The following is an 18,191-nucleotide window of genomic DNA, read 5'->3' on the forward strand; positions in this document are numbered from 1 at the left end:
ATTGATGAAATGATGTAGTGAATACGGAAACACCATGTGTGCCAAAACATTGACCAAATACAAGCAATCTCTAGCTACCACTTAAGATTTTCAGCATAAGTACAGTACTATGTATAGAGTAGGTGCAGTTTTTTCCTTTAAAAGCATAAAATGCATTAGAATTGCTTACATTTAGAAGCAAGTTATTGATGTAAACTTTCTAAAAGTGCCAATAATGATAATCCTTGGAATTTATTATGTGCTTTATGCCAGGCACTTTTCTAAACCCTTTTCTGTATTATTCATTTTAATCTCATTACAGCCTTATAAAGTAGGTATTATCTTCCTCTTTGAGAAAACAAAGGCACAGAGAGAATGAGTAACTAGCCCAAGTTACACAACTAATGGTAGGATCAAGACATGAACCGGGGTAGCCTAACACCAGAGCCCCACATTCTTTATGATAGGGTCCTTCGTCCATTTTTAATTCGGTTAGTGTTGAGACACATGAACTCTTTATATATTTTGAATGTTAACCCCTTATCAGGTAAACCATTTACAAATACATTCTCCCATACTGCAGGTTGCTTTTTTGTTCTGCTGATGATGTCCTTTGCCCTACAGAAGCTTTTTAGTTTGAAGTAGTCCCACTTGTTCATTTTTTATTTTGTTTCATTTACACGAGGAGATGTATCCAGGAAAAAGTTGCTCATACTTATGTTCAAGAGATATTTGCCTATGTTTTCTTCTAAGAGTTTTATGGTTTCATGTCTTATATTCAGGTCTTTGATCCTTTTGAGTTCACTTTTGTGTAGAGTTAGGCAGTAGTCCAGTTTCACTCTTACATGTAGCTGTCCAGTCTTCCCAACATCGGTTACTGAAGAGGCATTCTTTCCCCTATTGTATATTCATGGCTCCTTTATCATACGTTAATTGACCATATATGTGTAGGTTCATATATAGGCTCTCTGTTCTGTAGCACTAATCTATGGGTCTGTTCTTGTGCCAATACTGTACTGTTGATTACTGTCACTTTGAAGTTTAGCCTTGAAGTCAGGGAGCATAACACCCCCAGCTTTGTTCTTCTTTCTCAAGACTTCTTTGGCTATTCAGGGTCTTTTGTGGTTCCATATGAATTGAAGAGGAATTTTTATATGTGTATTTTTAGAAATACTTTTATTCAATAGTTTGGGGGAAAAGTTAAAGGGAAGAGAATAAGACTTTCAAAAAGGCACATATTTATTGCAAGAACTGAATACTAATAAAGATACCTATTTTCTAAGTTATACATACATCTTAATATAAGGAAGACTAAAATGAAAATCGTATATTCCAAGACAGCTTTGATTTATCCTGCTATTTTAGATGCTTAAACTTTAAATGATACCACTTTTCCTTTTATTGTGGCTAAATACACATAATTTATGTATGTTTACCATTTTAACTATATTTTAACTATATAGGTTTAGAGTTGAGTGGCATTCATATCACACAACCATCACCATGATCTATCTCCAGAACTTTTTCATCATCCCAAACCAAACCTCTTTACCCATTCAAGAGTAACTCCTTTATTCCCTTTCCTTACCCCCTGATAACCACTATTCTACTTTCTCTGTAAGCATTTGACTAGGTACCTCATGTAGGTGGAATTATACAATATTTGTGACTGGCTTGTTTCACTAAGCATAGATTCAAGGTTCATCCATGTACTATGTGTCAGAATTTTATTCCTTTTTAAGGTTGAATAATAGTCCATTGTATGTGTGTACCACATTTTGTTTATCTTTTCATCTGTGGATGGACACGGGTTATTTTCATCTTCTGTTCATGATTGTGAGGAGAGATTTACTTTTATTATGGGTCATATGTAAGTGGGTAACAGAAACTTGGTCTGTTTACTGACTGTGTTAAGTAAAATATTATTCCTGCCATAGTTTCAAACAGTCTGAAAGTCTGTGTATGATGCTGTGAAGTCTACTTGTTGAATACTAAAAATGTATGGCTTCTTATCAAACTAATTTGAAGCCGCTTCTGGCAAATAGCTTTCTAAGTATGTCTCCTTAAACCAGAAGTGCAAAAATTCAGACTGAAAAACTTACTACATGGTCTAAAATTAGATTATGTGAAGTTCGCTTGACTTTGCAAATATATAAAAAACCACTGAACCGTACACTTCAAACAGGCAAACTTTATAAGATATGAATTATATCTTAATAAAGGTATTAGGAAAATCTAATTACAAGTGATTATTTGCAATTTTGTGACACATTTGTTCAAATTTAACATGTAATTTCTTTAAGTGGTAAGTACCCTTAATGCATCTGAGTATTGACCCTTGCAGCTAAACCTTTACTTCTTTGGAGACAATGTTTGGAAAGCCTTATCTGAAGTAAGTGCAATCTGAATGGAAGGAAATGCAGTGTTATTTTTAAATCAAGGCACTAAGTAGTATTTAGTGAGAACCAATATTGAAGGAAAGGCTGGAATTAAAATTAACATGCACATCAGATTTGGTAACCTGTCTATTTCTTGTACATCAGATTCCTGACATGTGAAAGTCATTTGTTTCTTAAATCTATAGATATTCATCTTTATAATCCTATTGTGTTTTTTTAAATACTTCTGTTTTCAAGTATCTGATATATTTATACATTATAATTTATTCTTGCAAAATAACCCTTTTTGGAATAGTCGTAAATTATACATTATGGAGTTCAAAGTAGCAATTCAGCTGTAATACTCAGAGATGGGGGACAGAGAAACCTCAAACTAGTAAGTTGTGAATTCCTACTGTTTCCAGAGCAACATGAAATAAAAGTATCTTCTAAAAGTTGATAAAAGTCAAAGGAAAAAGTATAATTTTTTTAGTTAAGTTCACAACAAACTTCTCCAGAACACATACTTTTTATTAAGTGTCTGTAAGGATCTCTGTCATATAATCCTTCTATTCCATGTTTTCTACCCCAAAGTGCTTGGTCAACAGGATCTTACATTTCACCCATAGACTTCTACGGCTATGATCATCCTTTTTTTATTAAGGTAATTCATATAACATAAAATTAACCATTTAAAAATGTACAACTTGGCAGCATTTATTACATTTACCATGTTGTACAACTATCACCTTTATTTAGTTCCAAGACATTTTCATCACCCAGAAGGAAATCCCATACCAATTAAGGGGTCACTTCCCATTCCTTTCTCCCTCAAGCCCTTAGCAACCACTTTCCTGCCTTTGTCTCAATGGATTTACCTATTCTGGATATTTCATATAAATGGAGTTATTGGATATGTAACCTTTTTTTTTTATTATTTTTTATTATTTTTATTTTGGCATCATTAATCTACAATTACATGAAGAACATTGTTTACTTGGCTCCCCCCTTCACCAAGTCCCCCTCCACATACCCCTTAACAGCCACTGTCCATGTGCATAGTAAGATGCTGTAAAATCACTACTTGTCTTCTCTGTGCTGCACAGCCCTCCCCTTGCCCCCCACGCACTATACATGCTAATCGTAATGCCTTCTTTCTTTTTCCCTGCCCTTATCCCTACCTTCCCACCCATCCTTCCCCGTCCCTTTCCCTTTATTAACTCTTAGTCCATTCTTGGGTTCTGTGATTCTGCTGCTGTTTTGTTCCTTCAGTTCTCCTTTGTTCTTATACTCCACATATGAGTGAAATCATTTGGTACTTGTCTTTCTCCACCTGGCTTATTTCACTGAGCATAATACCCTCTAGCTCCATCCATGTTGTTGCGAATGGTAGGATCTGTATATTTCTTTTTGCTGAGTAATATAACATTGTATATATGTACCACATCTTCTTTATCCATTCATCTACTGATGGACATTTAGGTTGCTTCCATATCTTGGCTACTGTAAATAGTGCAGCGATAAACACAAGGGTGCATCTGTCTTTTTCAAACTGGAATACTGCATTCTTAGGGTAAATTCCTAGACAGAGGAATTCCTGGGTCAAATGATATTTCTTTTTTTTTTTTTTTTTTTTTGAGAGGGCATCTCTCATATTTATTGATCAAATGGTTGTTAACACCAATAAAATTCTGTATAGGGGGGTCAATGCTCAATGCACAATCATTAATCCATCTCAAGCCTAATTCTCGTCAGCCTCCAATCTTCTGAAGCATAACGAACAAGTTCTTACATGGTGAACAAATTCTTACCTAGTGAATAAGTTCTTACATGGTGAACAGTACAAGGGCATTCATCACAGAAATTTTCGGTTTTGATCACGCATTATGAACTATAAACAATCAGGTCAAATATGAATATTCGTTTGATTTTTATACTTTATTTATATGTGGATCCCACATTTCTCCCTTTATTATTATTACTTTTATTTTTAATAAAATGCTGAAGTGGTAGGTAGATGCAAGATAAAGGTATGTGCTGTAAGAGGGCAAATGTAGATGATCAGGTGTGTGCTTATGGACTAAGTATTAATCCAAGCTAGACAAGGGCAGCAAAACATCCACGGATGCAGAAGATTTCTCTCAAAACAGGGGGGGTGAGGTTCTGAGCCTCACCTCTGTTGATCCCCAATTTCTCACCTGATGGCCCCCCTGCGACTGTGCCTGTCTTAGGTTGTTCCTCCCTTGAGGAATCTTACCCGTCTCTGGCTAACCAGTCATCTTCCGGGGCCATACAGGGAAATGTAAAGTTGGTAAGTGAGAGAGAAGCCATATTGTTTGAAAAGGTTAGCTTTTTACTTCTTTGCAGATTTATGCCCTGTGGCTTCTATGCCCAGCACTTGTCTCGAGGTATCTTTACCACCTGCAGGAATTATGATACTCTGTAAATTCGATATGAGGCATGAATTCTATTTAAGGGTTGTAATTAGGAAGGAAGAAGAAAAGCTATAGATGTAGCATATGGAAGAAAACATGGGAGGATTGATTATTTCTCTGACATATCTTCTTGTAGAGTACCTTAAGCATGTATAGGTTTTAAACTACTAACTAACTTGCGCACACATATTAACATAATAGGAATACGGTGACATAAACAAAGCAAATCTATAATTACCAGCCATCTCCAGTGAAGCCAAGAAAACCAGTTAGGCACCCTAGGCATTTGTGAAAATTTGTCTATGATATGATGGATATTGTCCAACTGTACTTGAACAGTCTGAGAGAAATCAGACATATTAAAGCAACCCATTTCTGGGATCTGTTCACTGGATATGTAACCTTTTATGTCTGTCTTCTGTCACCATAATGTTTTCAAGATACATCCATTTTGTAGCATGTATGGTACTTCATATCCATTGTATGGATAATATTGCATGATAGAAATATGAATAATATTCCATTGTTTGGTTATTGAGAATAGTGCTGCTATGAATATTTTTGCACAATTTTTGTTTTGAGTTCCTGTTTTCAATTATTTTGGGTACCTGAGAGTGGAATTTTGGGGTCTATGGTAATTCTATATTTAACTTTTTGAGGAGCTTCCAAAGTTGTTCCATGGCACTTGCACCATTGTGCATTCTTACCAGCAGAGTACAAGAGTTCCAGTTTCTCCACGTCCTTGTCAGCACTTCTTGTGGGTGTGAAGTGGTATCTCATCATAGTTTTGATTTGCTTTTCTCTGTTGAGTACCACATCATGTGCTTTTGGGCCATTTTTATATCCTTAACCTTCATTTTAAAGAAGTTGAATTACTAAATTTTCACCAATATCACAGCATTTATTTTCATCTTATTCCTAGAACATATGCTTTGGGGACCAAGGAAAACTAATGAAGTGATGTATCCATTCTCAAACTAGTTTATATTTCTAGAGATAAGATAAGCAAGCCTATATAGCCATAAAGTTTTGATTTTTACATTATATAAAGCTGTTACTATTATTCTATTTTCCTAACATAAAGAAAATTGTGTGTTCTATTAGAAGGAAAAAGAATCCAGTCATTGTAGTGAACTGTTCCTCTTCTCCCAGTTCCAAATTATAAAGAAGTTATGGAGAAAGACTATAATGAAGCTTCTAATACCATGAGTTGCTTGGGCCCCTTTCAGTGCCAGAGGTTTTGAAATGTCCCTAAAGCAAACTGGCATAGTATACAAAAGTTCACCCTCATTTGGACATCTTTTGATTTGTTCCCTTGACATTTCTATACGTTCCATTGCTGGTAATAAGATGTCTGCAAGGAATCTCCAGTGCCCTATTGCTTGTAGAAATAGCACTGGTCAGGAGACTTCAGAAATACCTACACCCAATATTTGACATATCCTTAAAAGTTCACAGAGCAAGTGACTTATTAATATGCACATTATTCTAAAGCTCACTGGCCTAAGCTATAGTTTTTTTTAATCCAAATGCATTCTATATTGAACTTTCATTGTAAATTGCACACATAGTAGAGATGCAAAGTAAGAAGGGGAGAGTAGTTTGACTAATGATTTTGTTGATTGTTAGCTTTTTAAAAGTTCACTACTACCATCCTCTCAAGATAGTTCACTTGTCACCACAAATCACCCTGCCTGCCACTCAGCTAGCAAACAGTCATTGTATGTCATTAACAGTAAGAATGGCTGAATTCGTTGTGCACTGACTTTATATGTCTGATATTTGTAATGTTTTTTACAACAGATAGCTAATCTTCGTAACAAACCAGCAAGGTAGATATTTAGTACATAGTACCAATATTTTTTAAGTGAAATAAAATAAAGGAAAATAGAAACATCAGAGTCCATCATATCTAGTAAGAATTAGGTATTCTTTTTATGAAATTTACTTTCAATTGTACATTTATGTATGTGTGTATTGGGTTGAATACACTTGAATTTCATGGTAATATAGTGAGTCCATAGATTTGGTTTATGTCAGCCTACTGATAATGAGAACCTTTGGGTATTTCACTAATCAATAATACACGCAGGCACATAAGACCATCTTAGGCTGAATTTTGTCTTCTACACACCAATGATGCTTGAGGTTTGTTGAGCACAGCACCGTGCACCAGTTACCAGTCCCAGGGCAGGACTGGACACTTCTGCCCTCTGCATCTTGGTAGCGGAGTCACCAAGGAGAACACAAGCACTGGCTGCAACAATGCTTTCCCTACATAGAGAGGAGAGAGAGCAAGATCAGCTTCAATGCTGGGTGTGGTTCCCCCATTGCCGGCACAGGACAGTCTGCCTGTGCATGCCCCACTGTGGCACAGGAGAAAGAGCCCTGTCCTTTCCTGGCAGAGAACAGAACAGTAGGGTTGGCCATACGATGTGCATGCTTGAAGCAGAGACAAAGAAGCATTCATTGAGCCTGAAAGAAGGAAAGATATTCCCAGCACAAGGTGGTAAGCCCGGCACAGGCTGTATGGACTCTTTATCTCTTGGTAAAAAGTATTCCAGGCCCAAGGCCCATCCTTATGCAGCTGACTAAGGGTTGTAAGACTGTGCCACACATGAGACTGCCTTTCCCAACAAGGTTTATGGTCCTAAATCAAATAATGTCACTTTAATTTCTTTGTCATCAAAATTTTCAGTAAGGTGAATTAATTTTATGTTTGCTGAAGCTCCGATACTAGGTACTGTTTAAAGTGTTTTTCATTAAGAGCTAAAAGCCTGTTGTTTAAAATATGTGCTCTTCATTTGCTGTTTCATACTTTTTTATTGTGATTTAGTTTTACAAAATTATGTTTAGATCTCATACATGTATATAATTTTCATTCTGGGGAGAATCTGGTTCTTAAAGGCCTGTGTTTTGGGGACTGGAAACTCATTCATGGAAGAACACATTGCAGGTCCCCTCAGTTTCTGAAAGAAAGAAGTTTCTTCACATTCAGAAGGAGTTCTAAACCTTCAAAATCATAAAAAGAAGCAATAAAAAAACCTGGCCTCAGAGGAAATTCTCATAAGTTTCAGTACCCTCTTGATTGTTGATTTTCCCCCAGCAATGAGATATTTTCCTTAGTTGATAATCATTCAAATAAAATACACTTTTAAAAGTACTATATGGTCATAGCTTTAATGAATGTATTACAGAACATAAGACAAAAAAATTGGTATAGATAGGGAAGAAAATTGTTCTACCATCAAATGTATGTTGTTTGACTATCACATTTCAGCTTAGCCTTTGTGAAATAGAATAGCAAGTAATTCTTAATGATGATATGCAGCTATCTGTTAAGTGTTATCAGTAAATATAAATCATTATGGAAAATGTTACTTTGTTCTGAATTGAAAAAGCTCGGATTAGCTTTTTAACTGCAGGCAGTTAATTCAGAAGAGAGTGAGTAATTTTGATTCAGTTTTCCCACTTATCTCCCCTGGTTTAATTTCAATAATTTAAAAGAAGAGGTATATAAATAATTTTTACATGTATTTATTTAAGTACATTAATTATCAAAAGAAAGAAATCAATGGCTCTTCAATTTTTCAGGGATTTTTTCCAGACTTCAGACAACAGTTCCAAGAACTTTTTCTCCATCACAATCCTTGCATCAAGTGGCAGGTCCTGTGTGGAACCTGGGTCGACTCAATCATGTAGCAATAGCAGTGCCAGACCTGGAAAAGGCCATGGCATTTTATAAGAACGTTCTGGGGGCCCAAGTAAGTGAGGCAGTCCCTCTTCCTGAACATGGAGTATCTGTTGTTTTTGTCAACCTGGGAAATACCAAGTTGGAACTCCTTCATCCACTGGGAAAGGACAGTCCGATTGCAGGTTTCCTGCAGAGAAACAAGGCTGGAGGGATGCATCATGTCTGCATTGAGGTATTTTACTTATTTAATACTTGGTGTTTTAAATTTCTGTTTTACAAACTGTCTTTTCCTTTTTAAGACTATATTGTCAGTGTCATCAGAAACTCAGTGAATTATTTAAGGAGAAGGATAATATGGGCCTACTCAAAGGTAGATCCAGAGATAAATTCTCTTTCCCTCTAGAAAACTGCAAATAATAATGATATATTTTATAAAAATCTGGATTGAACAGCCATTATAGAGGCCACTGAAGTTGACCAAAACAGATTCGACACTGTAGCATTTATTGATCATATGTGGCCTCCCAGGTAACAAGAATACAACTGGTTTTACTATCACAAGGCAATTAGGAGAAGCAAGTGGAAAGACTATAAAGTAAGAATTGCCATACATATGCTAAGTGTTCTTATAATTGTTTTCTATTCTTAAGAGTCTAATAATTTCCTTATTACAAAAGCAATACATTTTCAGTTACTATTATTTTAAGATCTCAGTTGCATCTGCTAACAGTTTCTGAAAAAACATGAACTGTTAGACAAGAACTTTCTCATTAGAGAGCCTTTATCTGTTCAGATAACTGCCTTTTAGAATATCAGCAATGCCAATTATGCTTCAATTTAAATTATTTTGCTAAGATAACTCTTGATAGAAGGAATGACATAATTAATACCTAGGCTTCATTCCTAATTCAGAAGAGAAGGGAGTTGATTCTAGAGTGCATTTGATGATTTACTCAGTTCCTATTGCAAACATGGAGAACCTACAATGTATACTCTACTTAGTACTTAGATTCAGACATGAATAAGACATGGGCCATGCCCACAGCGAGGAAAGGCGGCTGTTTAAATAGGAATCGCAGTGTACTATGATGAGCAGAATTAATATATGTCTCCTCAGCACCAGTGAGGGACAATTGATTGCTTCTGGCAGGCTGAGGAGGTGGGAAGGCATCACAAGGCATGAGTTAGCATGAATGAGGAATTCCAGGTAGACAAAAGGAGGACAATATTCTTGGAAGAGGGAATAGCACTTGGAAAGGATAGAGTTGTCATAACAACTAGCATTGAGTCGTCTGTCAGTATTCGAAATACTTGGTGTGTACTATTTTCTTTAATTTTTCATAGCTGCCCTATTAGACAGGTGAGGAAACTGAGACTTGGAGTAGTTAACTTGCCCATAGTCACATTAGTAGCAAGTGGCAAGGTTGGGAGTTCATACCCAGATTTCCTTTGATGCCAGGGTCTGCACTGTTAGCCATGGTGCCAGAATGCCTTCATTGTATTAGCTGAGTAAAATTTGAGATGGGGTAGCCATAAGATGTTAGGCCAGGGAGCGAGACAAAGCAAATATTTAACCATTATCCCTTTGTTAGGAAGTTAATTTTGGCTGCAAGTCTTTATTTCAGTGGACTTGAGGTTTTGTCTAAGACCCCCCCAGGATAAGGAGCAGGATCATCAACCTTTGAATCCACTCTTCCTTTTCCACACTACACTATCTGTGTCCTACATCAGAGAGCGCATGCCTTCAAAGGAAGCCACTATGTGAGTTAGAAGTTCAGTTGAGTAGAATAGTAGAAGTTCAGTAATGTGACAGCAAGTTCAAAAGTAGAGATTAAAAGGAGGGATTGAAAATGTGTATCAGTATAAAATGAAGATAGGTGGAAGTGGTTCTTTAGTTGCTACATTAGTATGACATCCCCCATCATTATTCTCTGCTCACCAGAAAAAATAAAGTGGGTTAACTAAGTAGGTAGATGATTTTACTTTCCTGTTCGTAGTCTAAAACTGAGCTGTCCCAGGCTGATAAGGCAGCTCCACCATCTATTAACTCATGACTTACAGGGTTTCTCCAGGCATCACCATTTACCAGACAGAGGGAGAGAAAGCAGAGAGAATGAATACAGCACAAGTGCCTTTCAGGAGAAGATCCAGAAATTACACATATCACTCCTGTTTGTGCCCCGTTGGCCTCAGCGTAGTCACATGGTACACTTGGTTGCAGGTGTAGTCTGTAGCAGGCAGTTTTGTACTCTGCTAAAACGTGGGGGTTGCTGTAATTGAAGAAAAGGAGAACGGGTACTAGAAGCCACCAATCAGGACTGCACTTGGTAGTGCTGAAGAAGTGGTACTGCCAGGGAAGCGTAATACTTCTTCTGAATGAAGATACGCTGTGAGGTGGAAACAGAATTAGTGTCTTCCGCTGCAGCAGTCTGTGGGATGAAGTCACCAGTATAGGGGTTTGGTTCGCTGACTCAGTCGATAGAGCACAATTCCTTGCCTGTCTTTGAACAGAAAATACATTTTTGTTGAATGAAGCCACTGAGATTTCAAGGTTAATTATTTCACCACAGAACGTTTGAGAATATTCTGGCTAATACAACTTAGGTCTGAAACTGCATTCCACTAAAAGTACAAAAAATGATAGACTTAGGTAGAAAACATTTCTATGGCCATTCAGTTACTGCTTCTGGGTAATAATTATCCCAAAACTTAAGGTGTGAAACAACAGCTATTTCATTTTGCTCAGGATTATGTGGGGTGGCAGTTGGGGATGGGGGGTCTCTGCTGAGCACGTCTCACTTGGGATCCCCCATGTGCCTGCAGACAAATATTGACTGGGGTTACAGTCATGTGAAAGCTCAACTGGGTTGGGTGTTGCATGTGCCTCCCTCGTAGGCTGGCAGTTGCTTCTAGCTGGCAGCTGGGCACTCAGTGAGGCCTTTTAGTAGGAGCACCTACGTATGTGCAACCTATTCAGCTTGACAAGCTGAGACTAGTTCTAAGGCTAGTTAGACTTACTGGTTAGTTGGCCCCCAGAGGGAGTTTCCCGAGAGAGCTAGGTGGGACCATGTAGCCATTCCTGTGCTAACCTCAGAAGTCCCACCGCAGTCTGTTGGTCATAAACAAGTCTTTAAGGTAGACCAGATGTGGGGAGAAGGGACATAGATCTTGCTCTTGATGGGAGGAGGAGAAAAGAATCTGTGGACGTGTTTTCAAGGCACTATAGCCATCAATACATTGATGTGTTCTAAGCAAAAGGAAAATGTGAAACTTCTGAAAGCTATAGGATGATTTTATTCTCAAATAGCCAGAAGTGGGAACCAGCAGTATTTTCATATGCATGAGGAAGCCACCTAACTACCCTTTGAAAATATAAGACAACTCAAGAGATGGGAACTTGATGAGGTAGAAGGTGGTAAATATCACATACACAAAAACCAGTTACTTCAACTTTGTCTATCTGTTTTGGGGATAGGCACCATTCAGACATGTGTCTTCTGGAAATGTTCACAATCTTCTGTAGCTTTATATGGTTCATTGTCATTTATTTTGAAATGTTCTTCCTCTAAAATGTTAAATCTACACATCAGACTTTCTTCTCTGATTATCACGAGGATACTTTGTTCTTTTTCCCTGGGGCCTCATATAAACCTCTGGTTTAGCAGTGTATCTATAGTGGGTATGTACCATAGCTTTTACTTGACTCAGAAATTTAGACATGTCCTCTGTTCCCATCATGGATCAGTGTTACACCAGTCATCAGCGTTGTTCCATTGACTTGTCGTTTCCTCATTCTCTTGTGAGGTTTGCTTTCACTAGAGGACAGTCAGCAGTCATCTTGGCCAGACTCTGCCCTTGCTTGCCTAGGGACCAAGTGGCCTGCTGCTGTCTGGCACAGCGTGTAGTGATGCTACTGATGCATTTCCTGCCTTCTGCAGGTCTCCCTGAGATGCTTCTGGTACTGAGTGGAACCATGCTTTCATTAATGACTTATCCAGAAGCAGTATATGTCACAGTGAAAACCTAAGGGATACTAAAAATATTTTCTTATTCAACAGATTTGTATTGAGGTTGCAAAAGTATTTTAATGCTTCCATGCTGTTTAGTAAACAGCTGTTGCTCGAAATCTCCTGAGTAACATCCCCCTTCCAAAGGACCCATCCTTGAACCCCCAAGCTCCTCACACACAGGCACAATTCAGCAATTAAAGGGCTAACACTTTCAGCAGGAGTCTTCAAGGTCTCTTCTGCTTCTGGATAAGGTCCCTTCTATTCTATTTCGGGGGTGTCCTAGTCTATCGTATGCTTCTGGTTTCAGTATTGTATTTTAGTATCGCTGACCTTCTCTGCATTAGGTGCTGGGGTATACAGCTGAACAAAACCACACAAAGTCCTTGCCCTCCTGTGGTTGCTGCTTGCTTCACTTCTTCATTCATGCCCTGCATATTCCACAGAGGATTAGAGGAGACTGAGCAGAACACAGCCTATAAGATACAAAAGGATAAACATAAGTAATACAGCAAGTTAGAACAAAGAGGAAATGTAAGATAAAATAAAACTGAAGGTAACCTTTAAGTAACATTACCTTTAAGATTTCCCTATTTCTTAACTAAATATTGCTTTGTCAGTTGTCAAAAGGGAATATAAGCAATATTAAAATAATTAGGGCCTGTTCCTCCTTGTTTCCATTCCCTTCCTGAACAGTTGGATCCTGAAGATCTTAGGAAGGATAGAGCAGGATGGTTGTCCATGTTTGTGGGGAGAGCTGGAGTGGCCCAAGGCAGGGTGTTGGGGCCGGAGTGGGGAGAGGAGGCATCTACAAGTGGGAGCTGCATGCCAGGGCGAAGCCAGAGACTGAGGGGTGCATGCCTGTGCATGGGGCTTAGGGCCTGGCGCCAGTCAGCCTGAGCAGGTGGGGTGGGGCTGCAGATGGGGGTATCTGAGAGGGGCATCAGCCTGGGAGGCTGGCCAGTCTGGGAAGTTGGAGCCCACACATGTTGAGGGGGCATCCATGTGGGGGGCAGAATGGAGTGTAAGAGCCTGACTAGGATGAAGTGAGGGAGGCATCAGTACCGCGCGTGTGTGTGTGTGGTGTGTGTGTGTGTGTCTGTGTGTGTGTGTCCCTCCCAGCATGGAGAGTCGGGGCCTGAGTCCTGTGAGGAGTACCTCAGAGCAGGGGGAGATAACTCACTTCAGGGAATGGAAGTATGGTGGGATTATGGATGTCCTCACTTGGGGTTTGCTCATATGGGGAGCAAGGCCTGAGCAGGGGGAGGCAGATGTCCACATGGGGTGGTGGGAGCTCATTTAGGGAATTGGAGTCTGAACAGGGTGGGGAGGGTATGTTGGGACCCAAGCTGGGTGAGGAGGCCTCCATGCAGGAGACCCAGTGTCCTGGCATAATGAGTGAGAGCTCAGATGGAAAGAGTGGGGGGCCGAGGAGGGGAGGGGGAGAGAAGGGGGTTGGAAAGTGCATTGCTAAGGGAGAGGCAGTGGAAGGTTAGGGACTGGTTTCTTTGAGGCAGTTTAACCAGATTATCAAGTATAGTGACAATCATGGAAGTGGACTTCCCAGCGTCAGAGAAGGGCATTACCAGTACAGAGAGGATATTGGATTTCATCTAGAGGTCATCCTGACAGTCCCAAGCTGATGGGGAAATGCACATGATAGAAATGTTTATTTAAAGATAAGATTTGAAAAAGTGTAAAGAAATGCAGCAGTTGTAACAACTTTATTTTCTGAATAGTCAGAATAGATGACTATTTTTAGTTTAGAATTGATGACTTATTTTCTTGTTTATGCTTTTAGGTGTTTTCAGATCTTTTTTCTTTGTCTATATAGTCCTTATGAAAGAAAAATCATATGACTAAGGTAAAAATCTAGTGAGGTAATTTATTTTCGGCATAATGGGGAATATCTGTTCTTAAAAAGGGAGAAAATGCCACTTTTTAAAGAAAAAAAATTCCTTTCTTTTTTTTTGACTTTACAATAACCTAGGAAGTTGCTACATTCTACAAGTGATCTTTGTATCACCAGTGCCTAGATGTGGCTGTTTCATACAGTGGTAGCATCTCCAGAGAACAGAACAAAACCACAAAAGTGGGCAGTTTGATGAGGTTTTAAACTTGCTGTGTTAAGTAAGGAAAAAATTTAAATGTCCATGACTACTAAAATCATTTTGTAAAAGAAAGGACATTTTATTATCAAGAAAAAGTAAAGATTAAAAAGAAAAAGTCCTCTTGCAATAAAAGAGTCCTGTCAATTAAACAAATATAGTTTGGTTTTTTTTAAATGTTTTACTATCAACTGGTAAGAATTCAGTGACATGCAGCATTTGGGAAACCTTTTCATAGCCACCAGCAGACTATATAGCAAAAATGGAAGCTTAAATTAAGTAATGTATGCTCTTATGAAATAATTCCCAATAATACAAAGGAGTATAAAAGCGGATTTTTTAGATGGGTTATTAGTGACTGTTACTTTTATTACTTAGGAGGACAAACTTAATTTCCTAAATCAAATTGCTTCACATTTATTAAGCATTTCTTATATCCTTTAAGTGATAATGTATCTACTTTCAATTCAGAAAATAAGACATTCTTATTTCATTCTTTTTATTATTGCCAAACAAAACATTGAGTACTCTTAAAGAATTATGAATTTTATAGCAATACTCTCAACAGGAGGATGAATATGGTACAAGATCTTTAAAATCAAACTCAGTGATAGAAATGGTAATCAATAGAAATACATGCTTGTACAATGTCATTTAGACATTTTTCAAAAATAGATCTAATTTATTAAATCTTAGAAGCATTTCCTAGATTAAGGGATACTGAAGAAGTAACACACTAAAAATTGAGGTGCAATATCAAATTGTAGATATTTGTGCTTTGGTAGAATGTTCTGCAATAAAAATATCCATGGTCATTTAGAGTAGAAGTTATCAAAGGGCACTATGAAAAAATCATGATTCTATTTGGAAAATTTTCAAAAATAAAAAGTTGAAAAAAATTACATAATGAATTCCCGCATTCCCATACCCAGATTCAACAATTTTCAAGATTTTGCCACGCTCGCTTTATCTTTTTCCCTTTGTTAAACTATTTAAAAGTAATTCTAAGCACAATGACATTATTATATTTACCAAAATTAAAAGTCTTCTGTCACCATAATCTATACACAGTCCATAAATCAAATTTACCATTGATTCACAAATGTCTTTATAGTTCATTTGTTCTAATCAGGACACAAACAAGGTCCACTTATTACAATGGTTGTTCATCTCTTTAGGCTCTTTAAAAAAAATTAACATCTTATTAGTACAGTACATTTGTCACAGTTAGTGAAACCAAATTGATATATTACTATTAACTAAAATCTATACTTCATTCAGATTCCCTTAGTTTTTACTCAATGTCCTTTTTCTGTTCCAGGGTCCCATCTAGGATACCACTCAAGTTATCGTGTCTCCTTAGGCCTTTTTCCCTATGACAGGTTTTCAGACTTACCTTGCTTTTGATGATCTTTGTATTTTTTGAGGATTACCAGTCAGTTACTTTGTGGAATGTTCCTTAACTGAGATTTGTCTTATGTTTTTCTCACAGTTAGACTAGGGATGTTAATTTCTGGTAGGAAGACCACAGAGCTAAAATGCCATCCTCATCATATACGAAGGGTACATATAGTTAACATGACTTATTGCTGGGGTGTTGCACCCCGATCCCCTAGCTAAGAAAGTGTTATCATGTTTCTCCACTGTGAAGTTACTCTTTTTTTTCTACTTCTCCTTGATAACTCCTTCTACTTGATAATTCCATGATTTATTTGGAATTTTTCTGTAAAAGATTTATCTCTTCTTTCCTATTTATTTATTTGATCATTTATTATTCAGTCATTTATTTATATCACTATGGACCTGTAAATATTTATTTTATACCTTGGGCTATAATCCTGTACTACTTTGTTTTATTCAAATTGTTCCGGCTTTACCTACCAATAGGGTACTTTTGGTTAGCTCCTGTATCCCCTTGGCTGCATTTAACATACCCCAACTTTTTTTTTTCTCCCACACTTTCTTACTTTCTGGCCCTGCAAGATGCTCCAGACTCATCATTTATATTCCCTGCCCCAGCCAAGAAATAGCCATTTCTTTAAGGAGCCCTGGTTCCTTTTACTAGAGAGTGGAATTAGAAACCAAGATCCATGCTCTAGCTGTGTTTGATGCTACTGGGATGTCATTGCTTCTAGGCTTTCTCAGCTAACAACAAGGACATGGATGTATATATATTATGTATATACATGTATCTATAAATATTTCTATACGTAACCATATAGAACTCATAAAATGTCTATATGACATACTTATGAACTAATGTGTCCATATTGATATCTCTTATTACTCTAATCCAACCACATGAACCACTCTAGCCTTCTCCCTTGCTTGTCTATAACTCCCCATTACAACAGTGAGAAACATGGCTTCCACCACCTGCCATCCACTTAATTGTCTGATTTTGGTGTAGATGTATAGTGGTTGTATTAGTTTCCTGGGCTGCCATAATAAATTAATACAAACTTGGTGGCTCAAAACAACAGAAATTTATCTTCTTACAGTTCTAGAGGCCTAGAGTGTGTTTAGTAGAGTGTGTTTGGAGTTCCAAAAAGAGAGGAGAGAGAAAACAGACTATAGCAGTTACTGAAATTGTCAACAGTATTACCACTCTAAGGTAAGATATCAATCCAAGAGATTCAAGAAGCTCAGCAACTCCAAGTAGGAAAATTTAAAATCAAACTGTAAGCACACCATAGTCAAGCTGAAAACCAAAGATGAAGAGACAACCTTACAGGCAATCAGAGAAAAATAAAAAGACAATAAAAATTAAGAAATGACAGTATGTAATGACTTTAAGTTCTGACAAAAAAACCCCACCAATTTAGCATTCTAATTCCGTCCAAGGTGGTGTAACAGAAAGCAGATCCTTTTGCTTCCAACAAACGAACAAAAATTCTAGAGAAAATATATGGAACAATGATTTTTCTGGCATTAGATATCAAGCAGCACAACATACATGAATAGGCAGAGAACAGAGGATCTACAGAGCAGTGAAAATACTCTGTATAATGCCAATGATGGATAATATCATTATACCTTCATCCAAACCCATAGAATGTAAAAGAGTCATCCCTAAGTTAAATTGTGCACTTTGGGTGGTAAAGCTGTGTTACTATAGGTTCATCAGTTGTAACAAGTGTACGATTCTGGTGAGGTGATTTGATAATGATAGAAGCTATTCAGGTGTGGAGATAGATGTTACATGGGAAATCTGTACCTTTCTGTCACTTTTGCTCTGAACCTAAAACTGTTCTAATACATAGTCTCAAAAACTCTCTCATCCTGGAATTCTAAACTTCATGAAAATATCCTTCAAAAAATGAAAGTGAAATGAAAACACTTAAAATTACACAAAAATTAGAGTATTTATGTCCAGAGACTTGCACTGCAAGAAATACCAAAGAAGTTTTACAGGATAAAGGCAAATAATACCAGGTGGAAACTCAGATCTTTAGAAGGAATGAAGAGCACCAAAAATGGTAATACAGGTTAAAATAAAATATTAACTTTTTTTGTCTCAAATTAATGAGAGAGCTGATTTTTTTTTTGAGAGGGCATCTCTCATATTTATTGATCAAATGGTTGTTAAC

The 18,191-nt window shown here is 37.4% G+C and overlaps 1 protein-coding gene and 1 long non-coding RNA gene across 2 annotated transcripts in view; one reads left to right on the forward strand and one right to left on the reverse strand.

Moving 5' to 3' along the window:
- The window catches only part of MCEE (methylmalonyl-CoA epimerase), a 35,320-nt gene that overhangs the window by 2,119 nt on the left and 15,010 nt on the right, over window positions 1–18,191 (forward strand). Inside the window, exon 2 of the mRNA XM_017659889.3 lies at window positions 8,387–8,718. Coding sequence (XP_017515378.3) covers window positions 8,387–8,718 — 332 coding nt within the window. The remainder of the gene's footprint in view (window positions 1–8,386; window positions 8,719–18,191) is intronic.
- LOC118968742 (uncharacterized) overlaps window positions 9,566–18,191 on the reverse strand; it is a 65,994-nt gene continuing 57,368 nt past the window's right edge. The window contains exons 2-3 of the long non-coding RNA XR_005056551.2: window positions 12,827–12,969; window positions 9,566–10,987 (exon numbers count right to left, since the gene is read on the reverse strand). This is a non-coding gene — a long non-coding RNA (uncharacterized lncRNA). The remainder of the gene's footprint in view (window positions 10,988–12,826; window positions 12,970–18,191) is intronic.

Source organism: Manis javanica, chromosome 18, assembly GCF_040802235.1.
Source record: "Manis javanica isolate MJ-LG chromosome 18, MJ_LKY, whole genome shotgun sequence".
Taxonomy (NCBI): Eukaryota; Metazoa; Chordata; class Mammalia; order Pholidota; family Manidae; genus Manis; species Manis javanica.